At 38.6% G+C, this 15,232-nt stretch overlaps 1 protein-coding gene across 2 annotated transcripts in view; it reads right to left on the bottom strand.

Annotated features, from left to right (window-relative positions):
* Positions 1–15,232, bottom strand: part of Ccdc88a (coiled-coil domain containing 88A) — a 185,010-nt gene that overhangs the window by 43,369 nt on the left and 126,409 nt on the right. Inside the window, exons 15-17 of one of the 2 annotated variants that reach the window (XM_008823003.3) lie at positions 13,438–14,508; positions 11,782–11,909; positions 8,506–8,644 (exon numbers count right to left, since the gene is read on the bottom strand). In XM_008823003.3, coding sequence (XP_008821225.1) covers positions 8,506–8,644; positions 11,782–11,909; positions 13,438–14,508 — 1,338 coding nt within the window. Of the gene's footprint in view, positions 1–8,505; positions 8,648–11,781; positions 11,910–13,437; positions 14,509–15,232 lie in introns of both variants that reach the window. The other variant, XM_029558654.1, reaches the window with a different exon arrangement.

The following is a 15,232-nucleotide window of genomic DNA, read 5'->3' as shown; positions in this document are numbered from 1 at the left end:
GTGTTTGTATGATGTATACTATGATTTCTGAAAACCTAGGCTGCTTGAATATGCTAACAGCTAACTCTGGAGGGAAATTGTGCCCCTTTCACTTCAGACTTAATCCTGTTCTTTAGATCTAAAAGATGTTTTCTGCCTAATGTCTCTTACTTGCTGTTTCAAACTAATGTAGTATAGGCTAAAAATGTGAGAAGCTGACTCAGGGCAGAAACTGGTCCTTTCTGTTCAGACTCATGCTAGTTCTCACAAACTTCTGTTCTCAAGAATTCTCCAGGTTTAGACTGACCCTCTGACTCTGTGAGAGGAACTGAGAGAAGCTTGCATGTTTTAGTGCCTTGGCATGCAAGATTCTCTTTGGTTAAAAGGGCTTCCACCTCAAGGGTCAGTCTCCTTGGGTTCCTGACAGGGGGACCTAATCTAAATTGATCATATAATAAACCTGTAAAAACAGGCATACTGTACTTAATCAAAATAACAGTTGGAGAGCTGCTCAGGACACTAACCAGGGCTGTCCACAGTGATGCTTTGGACGTAAATCAGGCGTGCCCATGCAATGTCGACACTGTGCCTTTTGCAGATCTGCGTTGGGTCTCATTCCCAACATGTTTTGTTTGAATTCGGTTTGATGGTACCATTTAACAAATTTCTCTCAGTCTAAGCCTGGCACAGCTCTAAGTAGATAATGTGTAAAAAAATGACAGTTTTAAAACTTGTCTTTCTGTGGTCTTTCTCGACAACACAGTGCTTTGTGGTAAAAATAACTTGTTAAAAAAAATACTCTAAACTAGTGGCTTGTGGCAGGAGCTGCTTATGATGAGTCTTAGAGCAATAGGTAGTTTGTGACAGGAGCTACAACTCTATTTTGCTCTTTTCCAGGTTCCATGAGTTTACAATAAATGTCAAAAATAAAACATTAACACACTACAAAACTTACAAAATTAGGTTACTGATATTAGTTATAAATTATTTTTGCCTTATTTGTCTCACTTTAAATGGTATGTTTGTGTCTCCATGGTTAAAACTTAGGTGTATGTCCTCCCTCTCTTGTCGTTTTGTTTCTTGTATGTTACCTTGGACACCTGCTTGGTACATACGTACCTCTTTTGCTCCACAGGGTCAAGGCACTATAAATTATGCTCCTGGCAGTTTCCAGTCACCACTACTAAACTAACTGTCCGTTTTACCATGTGTTCCCTCTTGCCCTCTTTGTTTTCGCCTTTAGGTAACTCTACAGCTGATAAATTGTGACAGCCTCCCTTATCCTCATTTGAGGGAGAGGGCATGTTTATGTTTTTTTCCGCAGAATACTGACAATGCATGTTGGGTACCTAAACGCCTCGTCCGCTTTGTGACATCTCCAGACTCTATGCCACCTGTGTCATCACTACACCATCCATCATTGCATCCTGTGTTCCCAATTTTTTTGGACTGGTTTTTGGACTCTGTTCGTGTTTCCTATGGACTATTTCCACCACCTGGCACCCACTGTTCTCTCTCGACGTTGCCTGTGATGCTGTGATTCTCTCCGTGATTCATTAATTGTTCCACATGCTTTGTGCACCGTTGTTTTAATCATTTATGTAATGCCCTTTCGTGCTGTACACTGTTTGTCCCCTTAGGGTCCTTTTGTTTGCTTGCGGGGGGATTTAGGCTCTGCCTAACCTCAACACAAAACACAGGTAGGGGTAAAGGGAACCGCCTAACCTCAGCACAGAGCACAGCTTGGGGTAAAGGGAACCGCCAATATCACTAAATTCAAAATTCAAATTACACACAGTTTGACCACGATTCAGTTCCAGATTCCGGTCCGCAGTCAAATTTCTCTCTCAGTGACACTGTGCCACAGTGGTATTTCCCATTTCTTCCCCAAGGCCGTGGTCAATTGACAGGAGCTTTCAGGAGGCCGGTTAGCCAGTGACGGGTAAGATCCTCTCAGAGGAAAGCGGGATGCTGGCCGCCCCCAACGGCTTTCACTCTGGCAGAGGACAACCTAAGACAGGCACGGTCTTTCCATCCCAGTCTTGGTGGGGCCATCTTCTGGCAAGGAACAAACCCACAAAGTAAGGACTCTGATAGAGACTGATAGCTCTTGTGTTTTGAGGTCAGTGGGCTGCTCAACCTCTGCAGGCCACCTACCTACCAACCAATTCAATGCTGGAGAACCTCAAGACCATTGAAACTCAAGTTCAGTGAAGCACTCCATTTTTACAGCCTCTGCCCATCTGACAGTGTTCACTGCTGGGCAGGTCAAAAAGCACTGAGACCTCCAGTTCAGATCTTGGTGCTGCTTACTACCCCACCTCTTTTTTTTTGGCCTTTTTGAGACAGGGTCTCCCTGTAGCCCTAGCTGTCCTGGAACTCACTATGTAGACCAGGCTGGCCTTGAACTCACAGAGATCCACCGGCCTCTGCCTCCTGAGTGCTGGGATTAAAGGTGTGCGCCACCATGCCTGGCTTACACCCCCACCTCTTTAAAGTACTCCAAAGAAATACCTTGGGGCATTAAAAACTGGGAAATTGATAAAGAACCTTCTTTGTTCACAGGGAACAAAGGTAAATATAGTTTGGAGAGGTATGTGTACACCAAAAAAGGAAGTTCCTGAAGTAACGGCAGTCATATCAGACACCTACCTAAACAGTAGGAAAAGCTTGTTGAGACTTTCAACAGTGGGAAGGCAAGAAACTTCACCATCAACTGATCACCCCCTCCATCTGGCAGATTTCTATTAGAGGATTCAGAAAGAAGTCACTCCAGTACTTTGTGGTGTAGAGCTGTGTCACCATCATATCTGCCTCTGACAATTACTACATATTAATAAAAGGATCAAGCCATCAAGAAGGTAAAACATGGGCTTGAGAGATGGCTCAGAAATTGAGAGCACTGGTTGCTCTTCCAGAGGACCAAGGTTCGATTCCCAGCACCCACATGGCAGCTAACAACCATCCCTAACTCCTGTTCCAGGAATCCGATGGCCTCTTCTGACCTCTGTGTGTGTTGCACGACACGGGCACTTACATGCAGGCAAAACTCATACACATAAAATAAATTTTTTTTTGGTCTTTTTGAGGCAGGGTCTCCGTGTAGCCCCAGCTGTCCTGGAACTCACTATGTAGACCAGGTTGGCCTTGAACTCACAGAGATCCACCTGCCTCTGCCTCCCAAGTGCTGGGATTAAAGGCGTGCGCCACCACGCCCAGCTCAAAAATAAATTTTTAAAAGGACAAGATAAAATAATTACAAATAAATATGATCTCCAATGTGTGTGTATACTAAGCAAGTAGAAGCCAAAATAAGCAGGAATAGCTATATTCCTATCTCATAAACTATACTTAAAGCTAAAATTAGAAGAGATAAAATGTTATGAGGCAAGAAAGAAAAATTATAGGGACATGGAAGAAAAAGCATGAGAAAAGTCTCGCCTGCCTGTACTACTGACAGACTCAGAAACCTTCAGGCACTGCTAATAAGACCAAAATTATATGCAATTTTATGAAAGAAACACTATTGTAAATAAAAGGAATGACAGGCTAACATAATAATAGTGGGTGATTTTAATACCCATTCTCATCAACAGATATATCATCCAAAGAATATTCAAAGAAATGTCAGCATTAAAGTGCACCATAGAGCAAATGAACTTAACAGACTATTCCATCCAGTGACTATAGAACACATATTCTTCTCAGCAGTCCATGGTATGTTCTCTAAAATAGGTTTTGTTTTAGGCCATGAAGTATCCCAAAATATTCTCTCTCTGTCTCTCTCTGTCTCTGTCTCTCTCTTCAAATAACCTCTTGTATAATGGAACAAAACTAGAAAAACAAAGAAAAACTATAGAAATATACAAGCATATGGAGATTAAACGATATACTCTTGAATGATTTGTGGATCACTGAAGAAATTAGGGATGAAAGAATCCTAGAATCAAATAGAAATGAAAACAAATATTTAGAACCTTGGGAATAAAGGCAGTTCTAGGAGGGCGGTTCATACTATGAGTACTTATATTAAAACAGAGAATGCAAACACCTAACTTCATGATGCATCTCAAAGTCAGAATAAAACATAACAAGTTAAACCAAAAATCAATAGAAGAAAAGAGATAAGAATCAGAGGAGAAATTAGAGTTACGGATGGTTGTTACCACCATGTGGGTGCTGGGAATTGAACCTGGGTCCTCTGCAAGAGCCACCAGAGCTCTAAGTGCTGAGCCAAATCTCCAGCCCCAAAGTTTTATATATTGATCTTTAATCTTTAATTACACTGATAAGCTAACTTTATATAGATTTTACTATAAAGTCTTCAGGATTTCCTGTGAAGATAATTGTGTCAGAAGTAAATAAAAATATTTTTATTACATCTTTTCAAATTTGTATTTCTGGTGCTACAGGGATGGCTCAGTGGGTTAAGAGTGACTGCTCTTCCAGAGGCCCACAGTTCCCAGCACCCACATCAGGTGGCTCATAACCATCTTTCCCTCCAGCTCTAGAAGACCTGATAATCTCTTCTAGGCTCCTCAGATACCTGCACATACATGGCATACACTCACATGCATACACAGTGGCGCACGTCTTTAATCCCAGCACTCGGGAGGAAGAAGCAGGCGGATCTCTGTGAGTTCAAGGCCAGCTTGGTCTACATAGTGAGTTCCAGGACAGCTGGGGCTACAGGGAGACCCTGTCTCAAAAAGACCAAAAAACAAAAACAAAAACAAAAACAAACAAACAAACAAACAGAAAACCAACCCAAAAAAAATCTGTATTAGGATAAATCTAATACATTGATTAAAACAAATAGTACAGTATTTGACAGAAACAGTGAGAGCAATACCTTTGCTTTTTTTTCTGAAAGTAATTAGAATTTTGCCATTAAGGACAGCTGTAGGTTGCAAAAGCCCTTTATTTAAGCTCTTTTTACTATGTAAAATTGGTATTAAATCCTCTAATTGTAATTGTGGATTTGTCATTCTCCATGTAGTTCTATCAATATTTATAAAGTTTGAAGCTGTTGGTAGGTATGAAAACATTCAATCTTGTTATACCTTTAAGCTAAAATGATCACTTAATAATTGCGAAACAAATCTCTTTAGCTGAGATAGTCACTGCTCTAAAATGATTTGATCTTAATATAATTCTTTAGCATTCTTTAGTGTTAGAAGGTCATACAATTTTTCATCAAAATTCCTTATATGAGGTATACAGGTGGGTCTTGCCTTTTCATTTAACATAGTCATCACTGCTTTTCAACTGGGGCATTTAGACCTTTTACATTGAACATGATTACTGACGATCTGGTTTAAACTGACCTTTTGCTATTTGTTTTCTATTTAGCTACTCTATGTTTTGCTCTGTTTTGTTTTCTTGCCTGCCTTTGGATTTTTTATTTTTTAAAATTTATTATTATTATTGGTCTTTTTGAGACAGGGTCTCCCTGTATTTTTTTAGATTCCATTTTATATTTTTTTTGTCATAGTTTGGCTCTTATACTTTCTCTTTAACTTTCAGAACCTGTCTTCAAGGGATTGTGTACAGTACTGGAATCTTAGAAAAGTACAGTTTTGGAGCTGGAGAGATAGCTCAGCAGTGAAAAGCACTGACTCTTGCAGAGAACCCAGGTTCAATTCCCAGATCCATACGGTGGCTAACAACTACCTATAACTCTAATTTCAGAGAATCTGATATCCTCTTCTGGTCTCTGCCGGCACTGCATGACACAGATGCACTGATACACATGCAGGCAATGCACTCATACACATAAAATAAAAATTATAAATAAAATATTTTTACGGAAAGTACAGTTCCATTTGAATTTCATGTATATGGCAGAAAGCTTCTTTACAGCCATTATGCAAAAAGTAGCTGAAATAAAAGATGATGGAAATTTTTATGTCTAACATGTAGACTGGAAACACACAAACCACCTCATTCTCAAACCCACTTATTTTACATATAAGAAGTTTCATGAAGTTATCTTTATTTGTAACCTATGAATATTGCTTAATAGAGTACAAAATTCAAGATATAAAGCAGATTAATAAAACCTGGCACCAAGTTTTACTTTACTTTTGGGATAATCATTCATGCTAATTATGTAGAATTTTAAAGTTTCTTCTAAAACAGTGTATGTTCGTGACAAAATCTGTGACAAATACTAGGAAAGGTAGTGTGGGTAAATGGTAAATTAAAACTCATTGTCCTTCTGCAGAAAAAGCTCAAACTTTAATTGGTCCTGTACTTGAACTAGTACAGGTATAAGTACCTAAGAGAAAGCTATCACTGAATTTACCTGCATGTAGCAACTCATAATTGGTATGTACATTTTGGAAAATTATAAAAATTTATTTTTATTTTATGTATATGAGCAATTTGCCTGCATTTATCAGAGTAAAGGTATTACACTGATATTACTTTGTACCTGCATGTATGTAGGTATATCTGTGTCATGCAATGCTATGAAGGCCAGAAGAGGACATGAGATACCCTGTAACTGGAGTTATAGATAGTTGCTAAGTTGCTAGTCACTATGTGGGTGCTAGGAACTGAATCCAGAACTTCTACAAGAATAGCCAGTGCTCTTAACCACTGAGCCATCTCTTTAGCCCCCATGTTTTGAAAATCTTAATTTATGCCTTTGGGGTTGTAAAATTTACTGACTGTAGTGAAGCATCAAGTCTCAAAACCAAGGCTGTTCTTTCCTGCCCCAGTGTGGATCTCAGCTCTTCCTGAACCATAATCTGGTAAGAATATGAATCTCATGGCCTGATATTGTGGTACATGCTTTTAATTCCAGCACATGGAAGGAAAAGGTAGACGTTTAAGGCCACTGCAAAGTTTAAGGCCTCTCAAACAAACAAAAAACAAACATAGTATGAGTCTTATGGGCCAGCAGGACGGCTCAGTTCTTTGGGGTTGTAAAATTTACTGACTGTAGTGAAGCATCAAGTCTCAAAACCAAGGCTGTTCTTTCCTGCCCCAGTGTGGATCTCAGCTCTTCCTGAACCATAATCTGGTAAGAATATGAATCTCATGGCCTGATATTGTGGTACATGCTTTTAATTCCAGCACATGGAAGGAAAAGGTAGACGTTTAAGGCCACTGCAAAGTTTAAGGCCTCTCAAACAAACAAACAAAAAACAAACATAGTATGAGTCTTATGGGCCAGCAGGACGGCTCAGTTGGTCAAGGTGCTTGATCCCAAGCCTGACAACCTGAATTTGATTCCATGGTGGAAAGGAGAGAACCAGCTCCCACAAGTTGTCTTCTGATCTCATGTATGTTCTGTGGTATGTAAGCACCAATCCATGATGATCGTGAACACATGTATATACACGCACATACACAATAAACCAATTTTTAAAAAGAATATGAGTCTAAATTACTTTAAAAAAAATAGAGTAGTTAAGCCAGGCGTGGTGGCGCACACTTGTAGTCCCAGCACTTGGGAGGCAGAGGCAGGCGGATCTCTCTGAGTTCAAGACCAGCCTGGTCTCCATAGTGAGTTCCAGGACAGCTGGGGCTACAGGGAGACCCTGCTTCAAAAAGACAAAAAACAAAACAAAACAAAAAATAGAGTAGTTCTAATTGTGGCCTATAGTAATCTCATCACTCTATATATGTTTAATTAACCTTAAGACTACTGCTGGGAGGCAGGCATGGTAATGTACTACTATAATCCCAGTGCTTAGGGAAGAGGTAGGATGATCAGTGTCGAGGCCAGTCTTAGCCATAGAGCAAGTTTCAGACCCACTTGCACTACAGGGAATCCTGTTTGGAAAAAAAAAAAAAAACGAGAGACAACTACAGGGGGAAGAGTAAACTGGAATCAGACTACCATCTACCACTTGTCCACTCTACAAACGTGGAAATCCCTTATACTTCAATTTTTTCACTTAGGGAAAGCAATGCTTAACTTCACTGAATAATTCCAAATCTCACAAGAGAACAGATCTAGAGAAGATATCAGATTTATGAGTAGATCAGTTCCTTTCTTATAACAGACTTCCTCTACATGAGATCTGCATAGTCATATCTTTGCTAATCAAGAGTTTGCCTGGGTCAGGTGTGGTGGCACACACCTTTAATCCCAGCACTCCAGAGGCACAGGGAGGCAGAGCTTTGTGAGATTGAGCCCACCTGGTGTGACTACACAGTGAGACATTCCCCCCCACCCCAATTTTTTTTAATCTTGGATGATCAGTAGGAAAAACACATCAGAGTAAAGGAATTACACTGATAGTTTTCAAATAAATTAGCCTGACTCTTTCCCACCCCACTTTTGTAATTCTTAGTATGGCTTCACATATAAAGGGGATATTACATACATGAAATGCACTGAATAAATTATAGCACACTCATAGGATAAAGATCTTTTGTCCTATATATGGAATAGGAAGAAAAAGATGAAATATTAACATAATTACATCTGAGTTTTTCATTTCTACTTCATGGCTTTTTCTCCAAATATTTGTAAGATAAATTAAAATACTTCTGAAGAAAATTGCTTACTGTTTTGAGTTCTTGACGCAGCTGCTGGTTGTAATTTGTAGATTCTTCCAGTCGAGCTTCTAAAGCAGCAATTTTTTCTTCTTTTATTTCAAGAGACTTCTTAAGAGTGGATTCTAATTTTGATTCCAAAAGTTTGTACCTACTTTCCAAGTACAAAAGTAATACAGTTCATCATTAGATGTCAAAAATTTTTAAAGACGATTTATGAGTACAAGTATTGATGTAATAAATGAGTTCCATAAGTCTTTATGTTTTAAGACGCAAATTAAATTATCTTCCTCTTAGTACCTCACTCCCCTTTAAAACTATTACTGGGCACAAAGCAATACAAAATTAGTAAGTAAACAGAAATCAGAATTACTGTCAAAAGTGTTAAAAGAACAATGCCCAAAAGAAGAACTGAAGTCCCAAAATATTTCTTCTAGTTTTATAGGACTAAAATACAGGGAAGAAGTACATGGAGTCATTATAGCAAGCATCTGTCCATGATTTTAATATGCATGTACTTTAATGTAACTACCTATAATGAGCAGTTAAGACTTAAAATAGACTGTCTTTAGATAATAGCTACAGAAAAAAACGAAAAGCTAGACTCACGAGACAGGCTGGTAAGAGGCAGATGTATCAGTATTCTAGTTACTTTTTGAATAACAGAATGCATGAGTAATCACTACTAAGGTTTTTTTGTTTGTTTGTTTTTTGGTCTTTTTGAAACAGGGTCTCCCTGTAGCCCCAGCTGTCCTGGAACTCACTATGTAGACCAGACTGGCCTTGAACTCACAGAGATCTGCTTGCCTCTGCCTTCCAAGTGCTGGGACTACAGGCGTGTGCCACCACACCCAGCAAGAAGGTTTTTTAAATTGTGTGTGTGTCATGTGTATGGCTAGAGAGGTCATAGATCCTAGAGAAAACCCTATTTCTGTCATACTCTGGGAAAATGAAATTTTGTACCATATGCTAAATATGGATCCTTATATTTACAGACAAGCATACTGTACACCATTCATCAAAGAAGCTTCTCTTTGCAACAGATGGAGGCTACTGCAGAATCCCACAACTGGTCAGACACAGGGAATATACATCTGAGAGATGCTCAGTACTAGGTGACATATCTACAGTGGAACCTCTACCCCTAAGACTCATGGAACACAGTGGAAAGGGGGGTAGAAAGCAAACTAGTGCATCCCTCAACTCTCACCAATGACGCCTTCTTTTGTGATGCACACAAAAGGCCACAACTGACGAACTTTTAAAGAATAAGAGACTGCAGAGTGTGTGACCCTGGGTAGGACTCCTGTATTGAACCTCTCCCACCCATGGCTCAGGGACCACTGCAGAACAGGGGGCAGAAAGATTGTAAGATCCAGGGTTGGTCCATGAACACAGGGAAGCAGAAGGTTTCAGGCTACTGGAAGCTTACACATGTGAACTTGTGGCAATGGTGGCATGGAGCACAGGACCCCGAGTGGTGTGAGGGAAACAGGTAGTTGGTTGACCCTAGTCTAGAAATTACTGGAGACTGATTACTACTGGATGAGGCCTTACCAATGACCTCTAGATACAGGCTGACTAGACTCCAGTGAATGAATTTGCACTGAAGGACATTTGGGTACAAATATTTGACTGGATAGGACTTAACATGTATGGTGGACTACATGAAGTCTGGTGGGGGTGGGGTGGCATAAATGGGACAGGGGGTCTAAATTTGATTAAGAACTGTTATATGAAATGTACAAAAGCTCAACAAAAAATTAAAAAAGAAAAACTTGTGTGTATGTGACATATGCATGTGTCCACAGGGCAGAGGAGGGCATTTGGGTACCCTCTTCTATTGCTCTTTGCCTTAGTCCCTGATAAGGTCTCTCAGTGAACCTGGAGCTGGTCGTTTTTAGGCTAGGCTGGTGGCCATCAAGCCCCAGAGGACCTCCATCAGTTACAGGCATGCACAGCTACACTTAGCTTTTTACAAGAGTGCTAGGGATCCACACTTATGTCCTCATGCTAGTCATCTCCCAGCCCTTAAGTAGATTCCTCCCTTCCCTTCCCCTTTCCTTTTCCCTTCCCTTCTTCCCTCCCTCCCTCCTTCCCACCCTATTTGTTGAAGCAGGTCTCTTGCTGACCCAGGAGTGGGCCAACTGCAGCTCACCTAGCTAGTTAGCCTGCTCCAGAGATAACAGGCCACCATATGCCCACTGGGCTTTCATTAAGGTTTTGGGGATCCTAACTCTGATCTCCACGTTTGCATGGCGAGTACTTTATCTACCAAGCTATTTCCCCAGCCCAAAATAATACTTTAAAAATTCAAACACACACACACACACACACACACACACACACACACACACAGGGGTGTGTGTGCATGCCACACATGTGTGTGGAAGTCAGAGCATAAGTTATAGAAGTCAGGTCTCTCCTCCCACCATGTGGGTCCTGGGGTTCAACTCAGGTCATCAGGCTTGACAACAGATGCCTTTACCCACTGAGCCATCTCATTAGCCCCCAAAATAATATTCCTAATAGTAGACTTCTAGTGTAGCTGAAACACATGGCACTTTGGACACTAAATAGAAAACTACTTGAAAAATCAGAGTAATTATAGTTGAAAGACTGTGACTATCATAGAAGAACAGAAATTTTAAAAATTATTATTATTATTATTTTGGTCTTTTTGAAACAGGGTCTCCCTGTAGCCCCAGATGGCCTGGAACTCACTATGTAGACCAGGCTAGCCTTGAACTCACAGAGCTCCACCTGCCTCTGCCTCCCAAGTGCTGGAACTAGAGGTATGCATCACCACACCCAGCTTGTAACAATTATTTTAAAAATTAATTCTTTATCCTGTTGTCAAATCTTCGTTTTCGTATATTAATTGCTTCTCAGTATATTTTACTTTGTTTCATTTTTTCTTTTTAAGTCCACATTTAGCAAAAAAAATAAAAGAACTGAGCCACTCAGGCAAATGAAAAATAAAATGTTTAATTAACCAAATGTTTCTCTAAAGGAATGTTTGCTTGTTGTTGATCAACTTTCAAAGGCAGTTCATCTGGGTAGCATCTTATTTTGTACTTTGAATTTGTATACCATTTGTCTTATATAGTTATTAGGCTGTTCTTAACTCCTTTTTTTTCCTTATAAAACCTTTCTTGAAGAGAAGAAAGGAACCAGAAACTGGGAAAATACATAAATTGCTTTTGTAGTAAGTATAGTAAGATATTATTGTTAGAGCAAAAAATTCCCAAATAGAAACTGCAACCATTTGCTAAACACAACACTCACCTGTCATCAGTACTTTGCTCATCATGTAAGAGTCTCTCTTTATTTAACCCTATCTTCTCAAGCTCATGAGTTAATTTTTCAAGATCATTGTTCATTTGTTGAGTCTTCAGTTTTTCAGTCACTAAATCCTTATTTTGAAAAGAATGTACAACACACTTAAGTATCAAGAACATGAACATCTAGGAAATTCAGCCACGTTTCTAATAACTATCACCCAAAAAGACACACTTTGAATTAAGAAAGAAATGTCAATGAACCTTTCTTTCATTACCAAAAACTAGTTAAGCAGTACATTATAACCCAGTTGAAACCACTAAAAACAAAACAAAACAAACTTCCTGTCCTGATACTTCTCTATAATCCTAATATTGCAAGACTAGAAGAAATTCTTTATTGGTAAAATATACAACTTTGGTTTGTATAAACCTCCAATATATCAATGGACTTTAATGAAACACAAAAACTTTACTGTAGGTTTCTTCCTATGAATCTATGTTGGCCAGAACATGCCTCCACTACCACCAGTCCCCTCCTCATGAGAGAAGAGGCCTAAGATACTGAAGAACTAGGCACACTTTTATTAGCTTAGGTACAAGCAACCATTGTTCATGGGTGTGAGACTATAGAACAACAGAAAATCAATTAAAAAAAAGAAAGCTCCTTCTTAACATCTCTTTATTAGAAATGTTGATTGCAAAAGTGTAAGGCATCATCGTCCTTGCTGTCGCCGCCCCCCCCCACCCCTGACTGAACCCAGGGCCTTATGTATGATAAGCAAGCATTCTATCACTAGACTATATCACCAGCCCTAGAATACTTTATAATTGAATTTAAAGAACTATCACAGATGTATTAGACAGGTATGGCAACAAAACAAAAAGACAGAAAAGTAAAAAGAAGCTACTTTGTGATTGATTACACCCACATGTATCACAGAACATATGACTAATCAAATCCTATAAATTTCAGAATTCTCAACACGTGGACTGAATCAAGTACCATTTATTCAGAGCTGATGTTTAAGTTGAACCTCATTTTCATTCCGAGGCTTCTCAAAAAGATCACAGGCCTTTGGAGACTGAAAAACCCGAGTTTGAAATCAGAATTCAATTCTTCCCTTTGTTAACTGTGTGATCCTGAGTAAGTTACTTGATGTTTTGAACCTATTTATTAATATATGAAAGACATAATATATAAATTTTTTTTGGTCTTTTTTTTTTTTGAGACAGGGTCTTCCTGTAGCCCCAGGTGACCTGGAACTCACTATGTAGACCAGGCTGGCCTCGAACTCACAGAGATCCACCTGCCACTGCCTCCTGAGTGCTAGGATTAAAGGCGTGTGCCACCACATCCAGCTCGAAAGACACATAACATTTAAAAGGATTGGTTGTGAAAATTATATAAATTTACATGAGTACAATTTACAAAGCACTCAATCTAATTATTAAAACCCTATTACTAACAATCTTAAAAAGATAATTTATATGTACTTTTGACTTAATAAAAGTAGGAAACCTAACAGCTGTTTCAAGTACTAATTCCAAAATTCTACTGAACCAGACAAAAGATTATACAAATTACTGCATCAATAAAACTTAAATGCTAGGTTACAGAGATTAAAAACTATCTCCTTTAAATTTAGGTGAATATATTTACCTCACGTAATGTAACCAAAGTTTTGATATCGATAGTTGCTCTTTTCACAAGTTCTTTATTTTCTTTTTCTAATTCTTTCAGACGAACACAAGATTCTTTATATATACCAATTTCTTTTGACAATGTTTTGTTTTCTTTTTCCAAATTTCCGATTTTTATATTATTTTCTTCTAATGTGGTATCTTTTATTTCTGCTTGTTGTCGGAGTCTCTTATTTTCCTTCTCCAATTGTTTTTTGTCCTTTTCGAGTTGTGATGTCTCTTGCTCTAATGATTTATTTTCTTTTTCCAGTTGTTCTAGTCTTTTGCTAGAGATTTTCAGTTCTTCTAGGTTTTTTTGTAATGTCTGATTTTCCATTTCCAAGTCTTGTAGTTCACTCTCTAATTGCTGAATTTTTTTATTGCTATTTTCTAGAGCTTTCTGCAGTCTTTGATTTTCGGTGTCTAATCCCTGGTAGCTAACTTCCAAGCGTTCTGTTTTCTTGAAGGAGGCTTTCATGAGCTCCAAGCCCTTCTTAAGTTGCTCCTTTTCACTTTCCAGTTCTTTGTTCTCCAGTTGCAGCTGAGCCATTTTCATGCTAGCACACTTCAACGATTCCACGTTCCTTCGCAGCTCCAGGTTTTCCTCATCAAGCTGGGAATTCTCTTTTTCCAGGGATTCTAACTGAAAAGTAAGGTTTTTAAAGCTGTCCAATGTTTTTTTTAATTTTCTATTTTCTCTTTCTAGGTCTGAATTTTCTTGTTCTAATGTCTCAATTTTTTCACAAGTGATCTTTAAGTTCGTTATCTTTTTCTGTAGCAGTTCACTTTCTTTTCTGAGGCGATGCAACTCGTTTTCAAGCTCTTCCGCTCGCTCTCCTTTTTCTTTATAATGCTCCAGTTCTTTTCGAATTTGCCGTTTTTCAAATTCAATCTTGCTCAGTTTCCCACTTGTTTCTTTAATGGACTCATGGAGAATCTTATTTTCTTTTTCAATGTCTTTTACCCTTGCTTCTGCACTTATCTGGGAGCGCTGTCGTAAGGAAGACACTGTTTGGTTCAGATGTTCATTTTCCTGTTCCAATATTTTAATCTATATTTAAAAATGAAAAGTTTAAATTACAATGAGTAAATACAGTTTTAAAAAATATTTTATTTATTATTTTAATTTTATGTGTATGAGTGTATTGTCTGCATGTAGGTAGGTACACCCATGTCATGCAATGCCCATGGAGGTCAGAAGAAGGTGTTGGATCCCCTGGAAATGGAGTTACGGATAATTGTTAGCCACCATGTGGGTGCTAGGAATCAAACCTGGGTCATCTGCAAGAGCAGTCATTGCTCTTAACCACTGAGTCGTCTTTCAAGCCCATATATACAGTTTTTAAACTTTCAAAAACTAACACGGAAAGAACTTGAGTACAAGGATGTATGTCTTACTGCTTTCATTCTAACAAATACTTACTGAAAAATGAATTTGCGTATGTACTACCAGGTGACTAAAGTAGATGGTTTTTAGGAAGTTCACAGTCTAAAGGAATGGCTATGAGAGACACATTTACTATTAAAACTGTCTTCAGATTGTTCATAGTTACACATACCATTCTTAGTAAGAATTTTAATTAGGTAACATGTAAACAACAAAATGACCCAGTACCTCTGATAAATTCACCCAATTTATAGCATATTCTGACATGAGTTTCGATCTTCTATATATTAAATAATCATAAGAAAGTTGTAAAACTGCGAATACATATTTAACTCCAGAATTTTTGGTTTGTACTCTAGAGAAGTTTGCATTTTTACTGGTGGCCTGA

This window comes from Nannospalax galili, unplaced genomic scaffold (assembly GCF_000622305.1).
Source record: "Nannospalax galili isolate Female #2095 unplaced genomic scaffold, S.galili_v1.0 scaffold286, whole genome shotgun sequence".
NCBI lineage: Eukaryota > Metazoa > Chordata > Mammalia > Rodentia > Spalacidae > Nannospalax > Nannospalax galili.
The sequence above is the reverse complement of the archived record's forward strand: the minus strand, read 5'-3'. Positions and strand labels throughout refer to the sequence as shown.